At 56.9% G+C, this 17,988-nt stretch overlaps 6 protein-coding genes across 6 annotated transcripts; 1 reads left to right on the top strand and 5 right to left on the bottom strand.

Moving 5' to 3' along the window:
- Positions 1-774: 774 nt before the first annotated feature.
- Positions 775-1,137, bottom strand: TRAVEDRAFT_31665 (uncharacterized protein). Its single transcript, XM_008045207.1, has 2 exons — positions 1,034-1,137; positions 775-979 (listed from the first exon to the last, which is right to left on the bottom strand). The coding sequence occupies exons 1-2, from the start codon at positions 1,037-1,039 to the stop codon at positions 812-814; spliced, it is 174 nt and encodes a 57-aa protein (XP_008043398.1). The 5' UTR covers positions 1,040-1,137; the 3' UTR covers positions 775-811.
- Positions 1,138-1,417: 280 nt separating this feature from the next.
- Positions 1,418-5,138, bottom strand: TRAVEDRAFT_174422 (cytochrome P450). The gene is made up of 17 exons (XM_008045677.1): positions 5,078-5,138; positions 4,872-5,016; positions 4,760-4,819; positions 3,722-4,406; positions 3,544-3,658; positions 3,473-3,490; positions 3,399-3,418; positions 3,328-3,339; positions 3,207-3,272; positions 3,048-3,150; positions 2,846-2,991; positions 2,558-2,777; positions 2,485-2,494; positions 2,141-2,434; positions 1,994-2,080; positions 1,820-1,939; positions 1,418-1,744 (listed from the first exon to the last, which is right to left on the bottom strand). Exons 4-17 carry the CDS (start codon positions 4,097-4,099, stop codon positions 1,570-1,572), a joined length of 1,764 nt encoding a protein of 587 aa, XP_008043868.1. The 5' UTR covers positions 4,100-4,406; positions 4,760-4,819; positions 4,872-5,016; positions 5,078-5,138; the 3' UTR covers positions 1,418-1,569.
- A 247-nt stretch (positions 5,139-5,385) lies between these two features.
- Positions 5,386-8,045, top strand: TRAVEDRAFT_133692 (zinc finger dihydrouridine synthase; the record flags this gene model as incomplete). Its single annotated transcript, XM_008045676.1, has 13 exons — positions 5,386-5,432; positions 5,484-5,753; positions 5,807-6,170; positions 6,224-6,461; positions 6,514-6,545; positions 6,602-6,653; positions 6,708-6,935; positions 6,995-7,161; positions 7,214-7,316; positions 7,378-7,571; positions 7,623-7,642; positions 7,695-7,852; positions 7,909-8,045. 13 exons carry the CDS (start codon positions 5,386-5,388, stop codon positions 8,043-8,045), a joined length of 2,010 nt encoding a protein of 669 aa, XP_008043867.1.
- Positions 8,046-8,182: 137 nt separating this feature from the next.
- On the bottom strand, positions 8,183-10,799 carry TRAVEDRAFT_133781 (uncharacterized protein; the record flags this gene model as incomplete). The annotated part of the gene is made up of 12 exons (XM_008045675.1): positions 8,183-8,371; positions 8,432-8,586; positions 8,608-8,725; positions 8,777-8,853; positions 8,904-9,054; positions 9,110-9,530; positions 9,583-9,664; positions 9,726-9,869; positions 9,924-10,096; positions 10,149-10,288; positions 10,337-10,484; positions 10,543-10,799. 12 exons carry the CDS (start codon positions 10,797-10,799, stop codon positions 8,183-8,185), a joined length of 2,055 nt encoding a protein of 684 aa, XP_008043866.1.
- A 716-nt stretch (positions 10,800-11,515) lies between these two features.
- TRAVEDRAFT_134272 (serine palmitoyltransferase 2) lies at positions 11,516-13,580 on the bottom strand (the record flags this gene model as incomplete). Its single annotated transcript, XM_008045674.1, has 3 exons — positions 11,516-12,349; positions 12,402-13,085; positions 13,143-13,580. The coding sequence occupies 3 exons, from the start codon at positions 13,578-13,580 to the stop codon at positions 11,516-11,518; spliced, it is 1,956 nt and encodes a 651-aa protein (XP_008043865.1).
- A 624-nt stretch (positions 13,581-14,204) lies between these two features.
- Positions 14,205-16,642, bottom strand: TRAVEDRAFT_60939 (UDP-glucose dehydrogenase). The gene is made up of 7 exons (XM_008045673.1): positions 16,526-16,642; positions 16,449-16,466; positions 16,125-16,398; positions 15,767-16,057; positions 15,146-15,521; positions 14,676-15,059; positions 14,205-14,589 (listed from the first exon to the last, which is right to left on the bottom strand). Exons 1-7 carry the CDS (start codon positions 16,557-16,559, stop codon positions 14,557-14,559), a joined length of 1,410 nt encoding a protein of 469 aa, XP_008043864.1. The 5' UTR covers positions 16,560-16,642; the 3' UTR covers positions 14,205-14,556.
- Between the last annotated feature and the right edge of the window lie 1,346 nt (positions 16,643-17,988).

The raw sequence follows: 17,988 nt of genomic DNA, 5'->3' as shown, positions 1-17,988 counted from the left end.
CCCTGACCTGACTCTCCTCGCGTACGCTAAAGATCCAGTGATATGCTGCATCTACGACGGGCCTACCCTACGAAATGCGCTATCAAGTATGCTGGCGTTGCATTCAATCACTCTTAGTATCGAACACCGAACTGTCCACGGCATACCGTGGCCGATTCTGCAATTTATCCTCTCCCTCCCGCAGCTTCGGGAATTCTCGCTCCGCTTTCATCACTTGGCTCCTAAAACACCCCTACAGCATATTCGCCTTCCTCGACCTGCCCCACTAACGTCTTTGCAACATATCCTACACGACCATCCATCACAAACTACTTTTTATGATGCGGGAAACGGCGAAGAAGCCGTTCTGTCCATCATTCTAGGCGGCGTCCACAAAACGATGCAGCGACTGGCTCTCACCACCGAGATCGCCCCTCTCCACGCCATCTGTACCACGTTCGACTGGCCCAATCTCCGCGAGCTCAGACTTCGCGGTGAGCGCCGCACGGTCGGTAATCCTCCCCTGCCCATCATCGCAATGTTCGCGAACATGCCTCGGTTGCGCATCCTCGAGCTGAAGCTCGCACACCCTGCGGGTGCCCCGCCACAGCCTATTTGGCCTATTGGCTACCGGACAACGTCTCATTGGCCGGAGTTGCAGGAGCTGACCTTATCCTATCCCGTGGAAGACGATCAGATCTACGTCAATCTGCCTGCTTCGTTGCGCACGCTGACACTGCAGTGCTTCCCCCACCGCACCACGAAATATAATTACGTCCGTGGGGAAGGAGGATTGCTACCCCCTCTTCTGTCGTCTGACGTGCTACGAATTCTACGCCATTGCGATCTTCCGCTTCTCCACGGTCTCGAACTGGAATATCGCGAAGACAACGGAGATGACGAGTTGTTGCGACACTTGGGCGTTGCCTTTCCCACCCTCAGGCAGCTGAAGGTGCGGAGGTATCGCCGGGCGGGCGCTGATTATGCTGATGTCCCGGTGGTACGTGCTCCCTCAAGAGATTCACGTCTAACGTGTCTCACTTACGCCACACAGGAGCATATCGCGCGCACGATAGGGACTCGGCTCGTGTGGCTCTCGGAGCTCGCACTATGTCTGGACAACGTGAAGCCCCCCGGGGAAGCTGCCAGACAGAAGCTCGGGTTACTCTATCACACCCAAGCGGACCTGGAGAAGTGCCAGCAGGCGCTCGACGAGGCCGCCGACGTCGTCGCCCGCGGGCTCGGCCCCGCGGCGATAGAGGCGTTTGAGCTCCTGCATCCGCCTATGTTCCCCGAAGTTGAAGCGCATTGGATCACGTACCGCGTCGAGCGCGGGCAGAAGCCACCGCGTGCGGTGCGTATGACGATGTTTTGGGTACGTACTATTGTGTAGCCTCACGTATCGTTTGTTCTCGGCGCTGATGTCTTTCTAGGCATGTGGGTAGATAGATGTTCGTGACTATCGCATCCTCACGACGGGCGGGAGAGGTATGCCGTTGTCTCCTTGGTAGCGCTGAGTAACTCACAGCGTATAGGTATGTCCGTACACACGCCGGGTTCGAGATGCATTTGTGAATTAAACACGATTTATCATGCCTCCCGACGAGTGTATCGCTTGACGAGAAGCGGCAGCCGGCTCGCTGCATCTCCCCCAGCCGTCACCAGTGGCCGTTGTAGGATCCCCGGCATCTTGGTGACCTGACAGGGATCGACGGCAAGCGAAAACTCAAACGCCCGCACGAGGGTGAATACGAGCGCCTTCATCCTGCGGCACAATCGCAGGCCATGTCAGCGTCCAAGTCAATTTCCCAGCTGAGAGCACGAATGCGAATGCACATACTCGACGAGCGACAGGCGGTAGCCGATACATGCGCGCGGTCCACCCAAAAAGGAGAGCGTGTGAGCCCATACCCCGGGGATGTTAGCAGTCGGCTGCGGCGGGTCTTCCCATCGCTCCGGTCTGTGTCGGGGTGGCCGTCAGTGACGATACCAAACACACCAGTTCACTACGAGCCTGAATTCGTGGGCATCTTCGCCCCAGAGCGTCCTGGACGTGTTGATGGCCAGGATTGGGATGAGGATCGGGGTGCCCTCCGACACTCTGTCAACACAACCGGGTCAACGCACCGCACCCGGGCAACCCAGCCATCCGGCGGCTTACCGGATAGAGCTGTGAACTGTGCCATCGATGTCCGTGAAAAGGGCGCTGACAGGTATGGCATCGTCCTTCGTCGCGACGCGCATGGTGGAAGCAATGGGTGGATGCAAGCGGAGAGTCTCGCGTATGACCATGTCGAGGTAGGGCAAAGCTACCAGTTCGTCCATGGTAGGGCTCTCGGTCGTGACGGCTAGTGCTTCGTCGCGCAACTTTTCCTGTACGCGTGGAGATTGCGTGAGTGCGAACAGGCACCATGCCGTCGCGGTACTTGTAGACTCATGGCCGGTCGCCAAGAAGCTTGGTTCGATGAGCATATGATACGCAAACCGGATAGGGTGGTAGCTTACGTAGGGAACTCTATCCGCCACCATAGTCGTGGTCAGATATAAGAACAGATGGCCAATAAGTGAGTGAACTTACGAGCTAGTACATCTTCGTCTGAGAGTCGCAAACCGTCAGGCGCCATGTTCGCTTTTAGGAGCAAGGTCAAGAGATCCCTGTTCCGCGGAGAGTCGCACACCCCTGAGTCCTTCTCATGTACTTCAGCGGCGATGGAAGCCTTTTTGTCAGCAATACGTTGCAGACCGATGCGTCGCATGATGCTATGTGCATGATCAAATCGCCGCATGATGTTGTTGCTCTGCAGTTACGGGTATACGCGTCAGCGATGGAATGTCTGATGATTCGCATAACCCAAACCATACTCACAAGACATTCGAGAATGGGGAATGCCGTCTGCAGCACTGCGAGGGCAGGAATCCTTTTGGGTACGTCAAATATGTCCTCGAAAGCTTTCGCTAGCTCATTGTCGCAGGTCTGCTGAGAACCCAGAGCACCGATGTTGTGGTCGAAGCCTGCAGTATATCACATGTCAATGGTAGGGAAGTACGGTGTCCTAGGGGGCACTGACCTGCGAGACCAATGGCGTCCAATGTTACCCTGCTAAGCCCCTTCAAAACGTTGATACGTGCTGGGGACTGATCACTGGCTTCGCATGCCCATGCGCGACGGAGCTGGGATAAAATTCAATCGAGACGTTTATAGACACGAGCGGAACGTGGAAGCTGACCTCCATAGCTTTCTGCATTAGCATTGGGGTAAGCTCCCGAATTTGCGCAGGGCCGAAGGCGGGATTCTAGAAGGTCTAAATTGAATGCACGCGGGCACATCACTGTCTACTGGAACCGTACCATAATCTTTCGCTATTCGCAGAACGCAGATTATGAGCGAAAGTCATGAGCGTGTACGAAACAGTGCCGACCTGCTGCTTGTGCCGTTCGCCTGCCGTCAATCGTGTCAAGGGGATGCGATGCATATATCTTGTTATGAACATACCTTCCGCAACGAGAAGGCCTAGCATCAGATGGGATAAGCGAGATTGTAGTAGCATCATTCGAGCAGCATACCTTCACCAAGGATTCTAGACAGGCTTCGTCGGCCATACGCCGACTTCTGGTATATCTCGCAGTGTGTCAAGATATGATGGAGTGCTCGAGTATCCAGAGTAAACAGCGTTGGCGACTGAATGAGGGGTGTGATCTACATCATACGGATGGCAGACAGACAAGGTGTTGAAGAACTCACGTTCAAAAAGCTGCCAAAGCGAACCGCAGGGCCGTACGTCTCCGCCCATCGGTCCAAAAACATGGATTTGTGCGCGTCGTAAACTTCGCCGAGATCTCCGTAGAGCCAATGTGCGCTCGGCGGGCCGGGAAGCTTGCGAAGCGGAGACTTCAGTCGCCACCAGATAATGGGAACGAGAGACCACGAGAGAGTGATGCAAAGAACTAGCGCCACAGCTAGAGTACATTGGACGGCGTAGGAGGGCAGGTAGTCAACCATAACGCGCCGCTCGAGAAGACCCAGAGTTGTTGACTGTCGACTCGATCCCTTGCTGGATGATTCGCGCGACCTCACAGTTGAATAGAATCTAAAGAGCCGCGCCTTCCCGTATGGCACCATTTGCTTGAGCGCGGAGCAATTAAGGGCGGCAGCTGATCTTTGCTCGTAACTGCGACCAAGAGCTTGGGAGTCGCTGCAAGGCCCGAGTGATCCGTTTAAGAGTCGACGTGCCCAGACTTGGAGACAGCGCGGCTTAACGACCCAGCGCAGGCACTGCGACGCTAATGGTGGTGCGTCCTGTGCATAATTTGTCAGCCCAAGATGCGGGGGATGTCAACATACCATTGCGCAGGACCGCTGATCCTACAATCCGACGAGCGTTGACAACTTGGTACGTCACGACATCAGGGTCTGATACACGCAGCCTCTGTAGGAAGGATAGAATCAGCGGGGGTACCACACGACGGACAGATGTATCGATAACGGCCGGACACGCTGCATCATTATGTTGGGCGCGGCCGGGTCGCGGACGCTCGAACGAATACATGATCACTGACGCTAAGCCGTTTCTGAGTATGTCTGCAGCCCAGATGTTGCTTTGCTCGTCATCGACAGTTCGTAAATCAAACGTCCAAATTGAAAAAAATAGTGAGTGCTCTTAGCCGGAGCGTTGCCAGATTTGCTGTTCGTGATTAGTGCGTTCAGCACGATCAAGCCAAACTCCATGCAGTGCACCCAATCTGCCAGACTTCGTCGTTCGCACCCACGATACAGACTCACTTCAGCGGCACGCCGAGCAAATGGGAAGGACCAGGCGCCCCTTTTCAACGTTTCAACGCCCTGTCCACACGAAGGTCAGACGTCGCCGTACTTCTACTTTCAGAATGCTCACTTGAGTATCACTTGAGCCACGCGCGGACCTTTATCTTGGGCATAAGGGCCACCTCTTCCCAAAATTGGGAGGCATTCACGATGAATCCCCAAGTAATAGCGCAGTTTTCCGTTGTACCTGGGCGACAGAACAATAATGCGTTGTCCTTACGACCGTATACGGTGCAAGTCAGTAGGATGCAAGATGAGATCATGGAGCTTGCTGACCTCATTTGCAGCCAGAAATTGGTTCGTAGCTACACAAAAATAGCAGAACCATATGTATAACTCGTGAACAACGGTTCTTCGAACTAGAGAGAATCGTTGTGGAGGTCAGAAACAAGAGCTCGAAGGACTGCGCGGTGGCACCTTGGCACAACCAATCTAATCGCACGGCTCCTCATCTTATCTTATCTGCGTCCTGAGCATACATACACTACCAATACTACCGCCTTTTCCTCCATTTCTCTAACGCCATCATCCCTCCTACCCATCGTTCGTAGAGAGTTGGGACATCTATTATCTGTGTTTTTAGAATGTCACGCTCTGCTTTGCCTCCAGGAACCGCGCCGATCAAGCCAGAGTAGGACACTACCCGCTGGGAGATATCCTTGTGAAATTGAACGCCATGCAGGTTTCTGGTCTCCGTCCAACCGCGCGACATCCCGGACGACGATGCTGCAGAAGGAGGCTCGAGCCATGTCAACGGCCGTCAAGATGGTGGTCCCGGTGGTGAAGACGCGGGGGAGGGTGGCAAGAGGCAGTCCGGCGCGCAGCGGAAGAAGTTCGCGAAAGACAAGAAACAGCGAGGCGCAAACAAGGGGAGGCGGTTCCAGAAAGTGCGCGACGACCTTGAGCTCTGCTTCAAAGTCGCGAGCGGGAAGCCTTGCGAGTTTGGCGACGAGTACGTGCGCTCGGCGTGCTCATGGATGTGCAAGTTGACCGTGAACCTCGTAGGTGCCGCTCCACGCATGATGTCGCGGCGTATCTTGCTGCGAAGCCAAAAGACATACACTTTCCCTCGCCTGAAGACCTTTCCAACACGCCCCCCTTCGTGCGGCTCCCAGATGTTGAGATGGTCGAAGACGGAGACGCCTCAAGGAGTTCTCTCGACGTGACCACGACGTGCGCGGTCTTCCAGCGTACGGGAGAATGCAAATATGGGCTGAAGTGCCGCTTCCTCGGCAATCACGCGAAGTTGCAGGAGAGTGGAGAGCTGGAACTGATCGTGGACGAGGAGAAGAAGGCTCGTGCGGCTGTGGCCGAAACGGAGCTCAACTTCATCGATGCCGACAGTCTCAGAAAAATCCGCACGAAGAAGGTATGTCTCCAGGTGGACGAATATGCATCTCGCTTACCCATATAGTTATTCAGTATCCTCACCCTATATCGGACGCATACCTGAAGGAGCTCCAGGACAACGCCAATGAGCCGCCGAAGAAAAAAGAAGACAATCCGCAAACGACGGTCGTCGACCCTGAAACTGCAGCTGAACCTGCTCCCGTCGAGGGTGCTGCTAGCACCGAAACGCCGGTTGCGGCGCAGGAAGATACGCCCGACGTTCCTGTCCGGTTTGCGGAGAAGAAACGGCTTCATTGGAAGGGAAAGACCTGTGAGTGCGTCCGAAGACAACAGCTTGGCCTTATATCAAACGTGCATCCCAGATCTGGCACCACTCACCACGGTTGGCAACTTGGTAAGCCCACGAATCCAGTTTTCCACTAGTAGACTGACTATATGCGTCTGGAATAGCCGTTCCGCCGCTTATGTGTCGACTACGGCGCCGACATCACCTGCGGAGAAAGTATGTCCCCTTGGAACCTGTCGCTGCCACCCAATTTTCTGACAGCTATTACAGTGGGACTGGCGATGTCCTTCCTCCAGGGATCCAAGGAGGAGTGGTCGCTCGTACGGAGACACCCCTCCGAGACCACATTCGGCATGCAGATCGCCGGCAGCAAGCCGCAGCTGCTCGTCCCCGCCGCAGAAATCATCGGCCGCGAGTGCGTGGGAAACCTCGACTTCGTCGACGTCAACTGTGGTTGCCCCATCGACCTGGTGTACAAGACAGGCAGCGGTTCTGCGTGTGCGTTTGGATTTGCATTCTGCTGCCAGCGACCACTGACCACAATCCGAAATCGGCAGTGCTCGACGCCGCGGGGAAGTTGGGCAAGATCGTCGTCGGGATGAACAAGGCGCTCGGCGACATCCCCGTCACCGTGAAGCTCCGCACCGGGGTGAAGGACGGTAAGAACACGGCACACAAGCTCATGCCGCGCCTTGCACCCGAGTTTGGGGCGTCCGCGATCACGGTTAGTGGGCCTCACACTGGACATCGCTCTGCGGCTGACATGGTACGCGTAGCTGCACGGCCGCACGAGGCAGCAGCGGTACACGAAGCTCGCAGACTGGGAATACATCAAGCAGTGCGTCGAAGCTGTCCGCGCACGCGAGGAAGAGGAAGATCGTGCGTCTCCTTTACCTCATGCTTGCGATCGAGTGCTTATGCTGCTGCGTGGGCTCGACAGTGGCGCCTGTACCCATATTTGGTGGTGGCGACTGCTTCTCGTCGGAGGACTACTGGCACAAGATGGACAACTATAACGTCGACGGCATCATGATCGGCCGCGGCGCCCTCATCAAGCCCTGGATATTCACCGAGATAAAGGAGCGGCGAGAGTGGGACATCAGCGCGCGCGAACGGCTGGAACTCGCCCGCAAGGTGCGTTCCGCTCAATCATGCATCTTTTCTCTCATTCAACCGATACACTAGTACGCGGAATACGGCCTGAAGTGAGTGCCAAGACCCGATCGTGAGCTGGAGGCACGCTAACGTATGATATAGCCATTTTGGATCAGATACGGCCGGCGTGAACACGACGCGGCGATACCTCTGCGAGGCCCTGTCCTTCCAGTATCGCTACATTCCTATCGGCCTGCTCGAGACCTTACCTTCCCGGATCAACGACCGCGCCCCCGCATTCAAGGGGCGTGATGAGCTGGGTAAAATTATCTTAAGGATCGTCAAATATGCATGAGGTGCTAACCACCGCGAACAGAAACCCTTCTTGCCAGCCCGGACAGCCGCGACTGGATGAAGATCTCCGAGATGTTCCTCGGGCCCGCACCTGAGTCTTGGACATTCACGCCGAAACACAAAAGCAACGCCTTCGGGACCGAGGAGAGCCAGGGCTGAGCGGGCTTAGGCCCTGTGTAGACTATCGCAGGCAGGTACACGAACGGACACTGTGCGCGCTGTACTAGTACACACAAATGTTGTGCTATTGATACATTCCAAGCTATTCGATGTCGAGGGGACCACGGGAGTGCGGCCTAGTCAGATAGATCCATCGGTTCGTCGCGCGAGCTCGGAGGCTCGACGCCATCGGACTCGATGGTGTGCTCCGAGGGTGTCGCCGCGACGTACGGCGATGACGGTGGTGAGTTGGGGTCGGTCACCTGCACTGCGATCTCTGGCGGTATCTGCTGAAAGAACATGTGGTTGTTGTATTTGACGGTGTCCTGAGGTCGTTCGGGTGAGCAAATCTAGCAAGGGAGCACATGCGGATTCCGAGGACCCACCTTGATGCTGTCGTACCAGGGCGCACGAGCTTCCTCTTCTTCCTCAGACAGCGCACGGCTATATAGCAAGAAGTACGGGCCGGTGCCCAGGTGCAGACCCGTGGGGTCATTCAGTACAACGTCCTCGGGTACCTGGATATCGATGAGTACTCGATCTAGGGAGAACGGAAATCAACGAACCTCGGTGACGACGTAGTCTACTGTCTTCCACCACTTTCCCTTGTACTTGACGTACGAGTAGAGGTGGCTGCGACCGAAAAGACCGTCGTGCACGATGACTGCGCGGAGGTCATACTGCAGATGGCTTCAGTATGGCCAATGGAAGTCGCTGTATGCACGACATACCTGATTTTTCTGTAGCTCGGGACAGTCGAGTATGCCACTAGCTTCGCTCTTTAGCCGTTCCACCGTGGAATCGATGGCTAGAGTGTTGTTAGCATTCGGTGTGTTAACCCAGGCGAAATGCACGTACTCTTCGCCTCCTCCTTGACCTTGTCAATGATTCGCGCGAGCTTCTCCTTGTTCTCGCGGATCTCCTCCACACGCGCGGGGTCGTCATTGCTCTCGGCCACACTCTCATAGTAGTAGAGACAAGACTGCAAGTCGGCTAAGGTATCCTTATCCTATAGGCGCCAGTTCCCTGTCAGCGCGAGCCATAGAGGATCGTGCAGCACTTACTTTGAAGTGTAGCAGGTTCTTCTTCTTGGTCTCCAACTCCTTGGCGTCTTGCAGCAACTCCCGCTGAGTCGCCCTCTTCTCGTTCGCAAGCTCAAACGACTCCTTCATGAACTGGTCCAGATACACGCTCTTGGGATACTTGAACGTCGCGCGCTCCGCCCGACGGCCGACGGCCGCGTCGTACGCCGGCGGTACCGCATCGCGCACCAGGTGGAAGGAAATTACATCTGGGGCCTCGAAGATCACTTGGCGTTTCGAGTTGGGGAACTTGGAGATGTCCGGCGCGAGCTCGGCAGCAAGGGAAGAGACCAGGTCATTCACGTCCGAGTTCAGCCCGATGTTGACTTTCACGCAGCAGAGGTTGTCCGTGTTCCCGCTGTCTGGCTCTGCATCGTGAGGTCCGTATTGCAACGAGAAGAGCCTGCATTTTTCGTGAGCGGAGTGAAGGTGAGTGCCTCCATTCTTGTGCGTACCTGAGCTGCTCTCGCTGGGGGTTGTGCAGGCTGTTGTATTGCATTGTATTTTCGACTGCATATACGAGTCTCTCGTAGAAACCTGGTGCAGAGGTGGGCATGATGAGACGCGTCTTGCGACAATCAAAGTGCTGAGGACTTACGAACAGATGCATCCCCAGGTCGATCGGCGGGGTTATTCCACGATTCTGCAATGAAAGCATTCATGGCAGCATCTACGCTCAACTCGCTCATCCGTGCTAGATCCATATTGGCGAATAGTTCCATCATGGTCCAGACTTGATATGCTGCAGTTCTACTTCATCAATTCACAGACCACGTTACGAAGGTAGAAGACGCACCAGGCCCAGAGGTGGGAGGACCGATTTCCGAAACTAGACTGTCGTCGGTACCCACCTCTCGCGCTGGTAACCATCGCGCAATGGTGTTTCGGACCTGGGGAACAAAGAAAAGTCCGTGTAGGATAAGGGCAGCATACGTGACTCCAGAGGACGTCGGGCGTAGAGCTACGGGTCTGCGAGGATGGTTGTGAGCGCACGTACACCCATCATACGAGGATGTCTTACGTATGGTCCTTGCGGATCCTCTCTTCCAGGGGCAGTTCCTCAAAGATATCCTCGCCGATGTTGTATGAGAGACTTGCTTCAATCGCGCGACTCATTGCCTGCTCGTCCTGCGACATGCCTGTGGGCGCACTGACTGCTGCCTACATCAAAACGTGAGCACAGCTCCAACGCGAGAGCACCAGCCGTACATTCGATGGCACCATGGCCCAGTTCGGGTCGGGTGCCCTTGTGCTTGGTGCAAAGCTAGTCGATTGGTCCTCCAAGGAGGCCTTCAGCGCGCGCGCGAGTTCGTCGTCCCCGTCATCCTTCGTGAGGTCGATCACCGCCTTCTCAGGTCTGGATGCTGACCTCTTCGTTCACCCTGCATTCGCGCGGCCGGGACAAAGAACGCGACGTACGGGGAGGCGTGCGGGGCCCAATAGTTGCTGTATCCAGAGGTTCCAGGGCCGGAAGATCGGCAAAGGGCCCTGAATCGTTTTCGCCGTTGTCGCCCTCGAGGAGGGCGGAGGCGGCCTTCTCGAGGTTGTTATTGTGTTTTCGGAGCAGGCGGAGGGCGTGCGCAGGGTCGAGCGAGCCTCCCATCAATCCAGAGAGGATCTCTATGTCTGCAGCCTCCTGAGGAGTAGCCGGTGCAACTCTTCCGGTGCCCATGGTCGATGTCTTACAGACCCCGTTCTTTGAGTTGGCACCGTGTCCAACAGCACTGCTTAAGTACTCACCACCGTACCCGTAAACTCCGAGCTGCACTGTTACAGTATCCTTGCGTGCGTGAGCGCGTTTCGCGCAGAAACGCTACAGTCTTTGCTAGAGGTGGCTGATCCTCGCGTACAGGGCCGCAAGCTGGAAAGCGGATGATCGGTACTGCTCCGGGCTTCAGACCGAAGTCAGGTTATGTGTCCGTAGATGGCGACTTGGGGAGTAAGGCAAGCAGCAGAGAAGAGCGCAAGTCTACACCGGTATGTATTCGGGAGCTCGGAGAGTGGGAGATGAGGACAAGCTGCGGCGGTGGCGCGCCGCCGCGCACGAGCCCTGACGCGGAGGCGTCGCACGCGCACGATCGTCGAAATAAATCACGGATAACTCCAGGATATCTTCGAGAACAATCAACAAGTACCTCCAGTGCAAACAGCATGAACCCTTCGTCTATAGCGTCGTTGTGGTTTCGTACTCTTCTTTTATAATTACAATAGGGGCAGAAGGTAAGTAACGATAGGTTGTCGTCGACAAGAATAGTGAAGAAGCGTAGGGTATATCTACAGGGTAAAACAACCAACCACCCAATCCACCAGGCCAGCCAGCCAATCCAGCGGCCAGGCAGGTGCGAAGTGCAGGAAGACCGAATAAAAGGGTCAAGCTGCAGAACGGAATCACGGCATCTCGGGCATCTGCACAAGCTCGAGCGCGCGGCTGATGATCTCCTCGACGGGCCACCGCTCGCCACTCGCCTGCTTCAGGTCGAGCACGTCGCCGATCTCGTCGCACGCGCGGAGGACGGTGTCGATGTCCTCCTTCGTGTGCGCTGAGCTGAGGCAAAAGCGTACGCGCGAGGTGACGAGAGGAGTGGCGGGGTACCCGACGACGACAACGACGATGGGTGTTGAGTACGTGCGCATGAGGCGACTGAAGACGGCCATCTTGCCCGGGTGGAAGATAAGGAGAGGCACGACGGGGGAGTCGTCCATGCCGTACGTGATGAAGCCGAGCTTGCGCAGACCGCGGTTGAGGTACCGGGCGTTGAACGCGATACGACGAAGGCGCATCAGCCCATCTGAGCCGTCAACCATGGTAGGTGCAAGGGGCATCCAGGAGGGGAGTGCAGTTGCAGGAGCAGTACCGGGGATGAGGTCAGACTCTGAGATAGCGGGGGAGAAGTCGCTCGAGCGAAGGAGGGCCAAAGATGGGGAAGACGGCTTCTCTGCAGGAAGTGTGACACCCATGATGCTGGCCATACTAGCGACGATCTGAGTCAAGACGGGGGGCGTCATGGCCTCAGCATACGCGCCAGAGTGTCCCTGGATGCGAAGTCGGTCGACAACAGCCTTGCTGCCAGCGATGTAACCACCGGCGGCACCGAAGGACTTGGTGAACGTGCCCATCAAGATATCCACCGAACGCGGGTCAATACCGAAGTAATCGGTCACACCGCGGCCGTGGGGACCGATGGCTCCGACAGAGTGCGCTTCGTCGACGAAGAGGTAGAACTGCCGCGTATATTATTAGCTATTGCCTCCGAAGTGCACTTAGCAACCGTACCTTGTACTTCTTCTTGAGCTCCATGATCACCGGAAGGTTGGCCATCGTCCCCTCCATCGAGTAGAGACCCTCGACGATCAGCAGGATCTTCTTCCACGGACGGTGCGTCTTGGGCTGGCCTTGGCTGATAACTTCCCTCAGGAGGTCCTCGAGCGCCTTCATGTCGTTGTGCTTGAACATCCGGACGTTAGCGCCGCTAAGCCGCACGCCAAACCGGATAGAGGCATGGTTAAGCTCGTCGGAGATAACGAGGCAGCCCTTGCTGACGAGGGCAGGGATGATCGTGGAGTTCGTGGCGAATCCCATGGAGCTGACAAGCGCGTCCTCCATGCCGAGGAACCGGGCAATGAGCGCCTCCGTCTGCACGTGCAGATCCAGGGTGCCGCCCTCGAGACGCGTTCCGCCCGCCGCAACACCGTACTTCTCGATGGACGTCTCAACAGCGTCGGTGCAGGGGCCACTGCTTTGCGCGAAGCCGAGGTAGTTGTACGACGAGACGTTGAGCGCGCGGGTGCGCGTGCCAGTCGGAACCATGGTCTTGTTGTAGTCCGAAGAGTACCTGTCGAGGAGGACGATGGTGCGTCCGGGGACACCAGTCGTGGGGTGGGAGAAGCAGTCATCGATCCTGAGCTTGAGACGACGCGTGTAGAACGAGTCGAAGTCCGAGTTCAACGCGGCATACCCCTATAGCAACGCGTCGTTCAACACGTAGCGCGGAAAAGTCGTCAACGAGGTACTCACTTTCCAGGGCAGCAAGTGCCTGTATTGCGCCGCACGGAACCGTTTTCCTACGAAATCCCGAAGGTGGCCGAGACAGATTACGAGGATGTAGCTTATGTAGGTCGTGAGGAGGATGTAATAGGGGGGCTCCTGCTCGGGGATGCTCTTGTAGGGCGTTCCCTTGGGGTGCTGAGAAGTGTAGCGGTATTGCTCGTTCGCGCAGTGCCCGAACTCAGAATGAACCGTCGCGAAGACCTGGTCCGAACTCGGAGGAACGCGGGGGTAGGAGAGTCCGTCCGTGAAGTCGAGGTTGTTCTCGTCCAGTACGGTGTCTTGCGAGCTCGACGTGATGGAGGAAGACATGGAGAGAGCAGGGGTCGACGCGGGAGTTGCTCCGTGCTTGCGAGCGCGAGCATCCGCCTTCGAGACAGCTGACAGGTACGACGCGGCCGTCGACATCGCTGGAGTAGACTTCTTCTTGAAGATCGACTGTCCCGGCGACGCCGGGTTCAAGGCAATAGGGGACGACCTTGAGGGCATTTCCAGCGGGCTCAGCGACGATGCAGACGGTCGGGATGGGGGAAGCTGCACGAAAAGGAGGGGAGCCAGGGTGATTAATTATGGGGGTGTCGGTTAATTGGCGGGGTTTCAAGCACAGGGGATCGGAGACAGAATAGAGCGAGAGTGAGCCGTCGGGGTTTAAAACAGTAGCGGACGGAGTAAATGCCGAAAGTGTCGGAGATAAATGGAGGGGATCGGTCGGAAACGGAGGACACGAGCGCTAATAATTAATCAAATGAAGAAGGTAGGCTCGGGAGTTGGGAGGTCCCACGGCGGGGAAACGACGAACAGACGGCAAGAAAATAGGAAGGACGGCTCGGAAGCAAAGAGAATGGGCGAGAAACCAGGGTGAGGTATACGTGCACACTATATATCAGACAGGACAAGCGTCTGGGTCACTGCGACTTTCAGGGCGGGCCTGCGCTCACCTGCGCTCGCACAGCGCGCGCACAGCACGCAAATTCCCCAAAATGCAAATCGCGTATACATAGATGTCATGGTGATGTTTGCATGTCTGGGTGTGGGATGTGACATTGATGCTTCCTTCCGGGCGGCGGTGCCGATGTCGGAAAAGTAAACGCCAGCAGAATGCGGTACAGGGTCTTCACGAAGCACAAGAAACAGCGCGCCCACAACAAGCGAACCCTCCTAATGCAAATCGTATAGCTCTAGTCCTATTATGATTGTTGGTATCAAGGAGGGAGTACAGTACACCGGCCGCCGGCGTGCTGCTGCCTGACAGCGCGCGCCCATCTTATATCGTTTCAGGGGAGGGAGAGGGAGGAGCGCACGAAACCCCGGCGACCGGTGGCAGGATGGCGACATACCGCCGCGTCTATCGTGAGAGGTCCGATGTGATTGCAACCCAGACGAGTTACAGACGGTCGCCGCGCCCGATGACCTTGACCTGCGAGTGTAACAAGTGGTCAGGGCAATGAACAATGAACATGCGCCGCAGGCGCAAGGCGGTCCCGAGTGGGAGAGAACACGTACCGTGAAGCCAATGTTCCGCAGCGCCTCGGCGTCGAGGATCATGCGCCCATCGAACACAAACGCGGGCTTCGACATTTGCGAGTACACCGTCGTCCAGTCGATCTCCTTGAACTCCTTCCACTCAGTCGCGATCACGACCGCCTCCTTCTGCTTGCACGCGTCGAGTGCCGAGTGCGAGATCGTGACCTGCTTCTTGATGGTCTCGAGCGGCGTCGCGGGGCACGCCTCGGCGAGGTCCAGCCAGATCTGCGCCTCGTCCACCTTCGGGTCGTAGATGGTGACATATGCGCGCTCCGACAGGAAGTCGCGGATGAGCGTGATCGCAGCGGACTCCCGGGTGTCGCCCGTGTCCGCCTTGAACGCAAATCCGAGCACCGCAATATGCTATAAAACGCCGCGTGTCAGAAAAGATGCGCGCACGCAGATAGGCGGACGCAGCGCCGGGGGTCTGCGGTGGCTCAAACACACACCTTGCCCGTGATAGTGTTGAAAAGCGTGTCGACGACCGTCTTCGAGAAACGGCTCTTCTGGTACTCGTTCATCTCAACGACCTGGCGCCAGTACGCGGCGACCTGTGGCAAGTGCAGGCTCTCGCTGAGGTACACGAGGTTGAGGATGTCTTTCTGGAAGCACGAGCCGCCGAAACCGACCGACGCGCGCAGGAATTTGGGCCCGATGCGCGAGTCGTAGCCGATGGCGTGCGACACCTCGTCGATGTTCGCACCGGTCGCCTCGCATATGGCGGACAGCGCGTTGATGGAAGAGATACGCTGCGCAAGCATAGCGTTTGCTGCGAGCTTCGAGAGCTCCGAAGACCACAGGCCGACAGTCAGGATCCGCTCGCGCCTATAATAAGGAACGAGTCAATATATGCGTGCCACCCTGAGCGTCACAACCTTTCAGACACTGTAGCTACTCCACCGTTAGTACACCTGTCTCGATTGGAACAGGTACACCAACAGACGGTAGCAGCGTACCGCGCCGCCTCAACCCCACAGCGCCCGCGGCGCGTAGATGAACGCCCGTCGCGATGCGACAGTTGATGCGTGCAGACACGGAGCGACGCGACATATAGCAAGCGGGACACTCACGGAACCCAGTTGGCGTAGACCTCCTTGAGCGAAGCACAGGCATCCTTGCCTTCCTCGGTCTGGAGGGAGCCGATGAGGACACGGTCGGGGCTGAAGAGGTCGGAGATGGCGGTGCCCTCAGCGAGGAACTCGGGGTTGGAGAGGATGTCGAAGCGAGTTCCCGGTGTGGAGTTCGCTTCGAGGATGGTGCGCATAGACTCGGCCGTCCTGCACGGCACGGTCGACTTTTCGACGACAATCTTGTTCGACGTCGCGACAGCGGCGATGCGACGCGTTGCCGACTCGACGTAGCTGTCCACGCCCCGCATGCATTAGTGCCTCCGGCCGCAGAAGGGGTGTGTACCAAAAGGGGACGTACGTGAGATCTGCAGAGAAGCCCGCTCCCACTCCCGACTTCTTGGTAGGTGTGTTGACCGATACGAAGATCAGGTCCGCCTCACGGATACCCTTGTCGACGTCTGTGGAGAAGAAAAGGTTGCGGCCGCGCGCCTTCTTGACGACTTCCTCCAGTCCGGGCTCGTAGATGGGTAGGTTGTCGCTGTTCCACGCATCGATACGCGCCTGGTTGAGGTCGACGATGGTGACGCGGATGTGGGGGCACTTCAGCGCGATGACGGCGCACGTCGGACCACCTGCGACGTTTCAGCGCGCTGTTAAGCACTGGTCCCGGCGAGGCACTCACCGACATAGCCAGCGCCGACTGCGATGCACACTTGGTCAGTTCCACGTTCTACACACCCTGCAAATACTGAGACGCACTGCAGCAGATCTTAGTAACTTTGACAGGTGCCATGGTGGTTGGAGGGCGAGATGAGGGCGAGATGAGGGCGATAAGGGGAGCCGGCTGCGGGCTTATAAGATGATGGTGGTGGTACGCGTCCAACCTCCACGCGACGCGCCGAGGTCGACTGGGCTTGATTCGAGCCTCATCCGCGGCCGTTCTCCTCGTTCCGGGGCTCCCCATCCATTCGCCAAAACTTCCATCTCATCATTTCGGTGCGAAATGCTACAATGCGGTATCAAAGAAGCTAAATGGAGATCACCGCGGCAGTGTGATTAACGAAGATGCCAACTCCGAACTGTCATGCTACCGCCCAGGTTTGTAAAACATGGTAATGACGCGTATCTAAGCTCGCAGATACGTAACCTGGCGGCGTGTAATAGAGCAACCTGGCATGCACGATGGTGAGCGTCGGACGCGGCTGCAACGTGAGCGAGAAGGACGGAATGATTATTGCACGACGTCGGACGATTAATATTATTGCCAAGCAATTGACCGCCACCGGAGGCGCTGCGGTCCCGAGAAGGAAACCCTTCCGAATATCATAACCCGGCAACGAAAGGTCGTTGGCCACCGTTCGCCGTTGACCTTCTGCGGCGACGTTGGCCGGAACCTAGTCCGACTTGGATGGCCATTCATATGCGCCCCGGCAAGGCCACCGCGAGCCGAGACACCAACGAAGACACCCGCCTTGACGAGATCGTCCTAAAGCCACCGCTGACGCCGGGCTACCGAAAGATAGGACGAGGAGTATCCGCTGCAACCCGAAATTGGTAAACGGGGGAATGTGAACGGCATCACTAAAGCAGAGTCGTGTCTCGCGTAAATGAGATGACACCCGCCAGTATGCAGGGTGGTATCGTGTGTACTGCACATGTGGCATACACGCCCCGAGTGAGTAGGTGCCACGTATGTACTGTAGAAAGTACGTTAGTCTCTTGAGGCCCTGACAGCTAGACGTACTCACCCGGTCGAGGTCCGTTTGCACCGGGGCCAGGAATGTCCGGCCGGCCACACCTGAGCACAATTAGTCGAGTTTTCCATCGATTGAGGTACGTCACATATCACAACTAGCGCAAAGCACCCAGTTGAAAGAGGCGGTAGGAGACTCCAAAGCGCGCGCCCGTACCCAGCAGCTTATGCTTCTGTAGGACGTGAACATATTAGGTTCGCGCTCGAGCCTGAGAGTAACTCGTCAGCATGTCCGAGCGCACCGGCCTTAACACCATGGCCCACCGACGGCGAGTATCCTTCCCAATACCAGCGACAGCGAACCCCGGGGAGAATCCTCGTGCTGACCAGGCGGCGTTGTCAGCTACACATTCGCTGTAGTGCAACGAGCGTTCTTACGTACCGTCTTATCGTAAGGTCTTTTGTGCGGCCACGCCCCAATCCCCAACGTCTGCAGCATATTAGCGATGCATCGCGGCTTGAGAAGAGT

The sequence above is a fragment of the Trametes versicolor genome (assembly GCF_000271585.1).
Source record: "Trametes versicolor FP-101664 SS1 unplaced genomic scaffold TRAVEscaffold_12, whole genome shotgun sequence".
NCBI classification, from domain to species: domain Eukaryota; kingdom Fungi; phylum Basidiomycota; class Agaricomycetes; order Polyporales; family Polyporaceae; genus Trametes; species Trametes versicolor.
This window is presented reverse-complemented; position numbering and strand designations above follow the sequence as displayed.

What these genes read in the sequence shown, in the direction of transcription:
- TRAVEDRAFT_174422 (XM_008045677.1), bottom strand. Translation starts at nt 4,099, where the DNA reads ATGGTGCCATACGGGAAGGCGCGGCTCTTTAGATTCTATTCAACTGTG. An exon ending in TAATGCAGAAAGCTATGGAG is followed by an intron (nt 3,151 to 3,206) that starts GTCAGCTTCCAC and finishes ATTTTATCCCAG; the next exon opens with CTCCGTCGCGCATGGGCATG. An exon ending in GAAGATGCCCACGAATTCAG is followed by an intron (nt 1,940 to 1,993) that starts GCTCGTAGTGAA and finishes ACCCCGACACAG; the next exon opens with ACCGGAGCGATGGGAAGACC.
- TRAVEDRAFT_60939 (XM_008045673.1), bottom strand. Translation starts at nt 16,559, where the DNA reads ATGGCACCTGTCAAAGTTACTAAGATCTGCTGCA. An exon ending in GTCTACGCCAACTGGGTTCC is followed by an intron (nt 15,522 to 15,766) that starts GTGAGTGTCCCG and finishes TCCTTATTATAG; the next exon opens with GCGCGAGCGGATCCTGACTG. An exon ending in TCAACACTATCACGGGCAAG is followed by an intron (nt 15,060 to 15,145) that starts GTGTGTGTTTGA and finishes GGCGTTTTATAG; the next exon opens with CATATTGCGGTGCTCGGATT.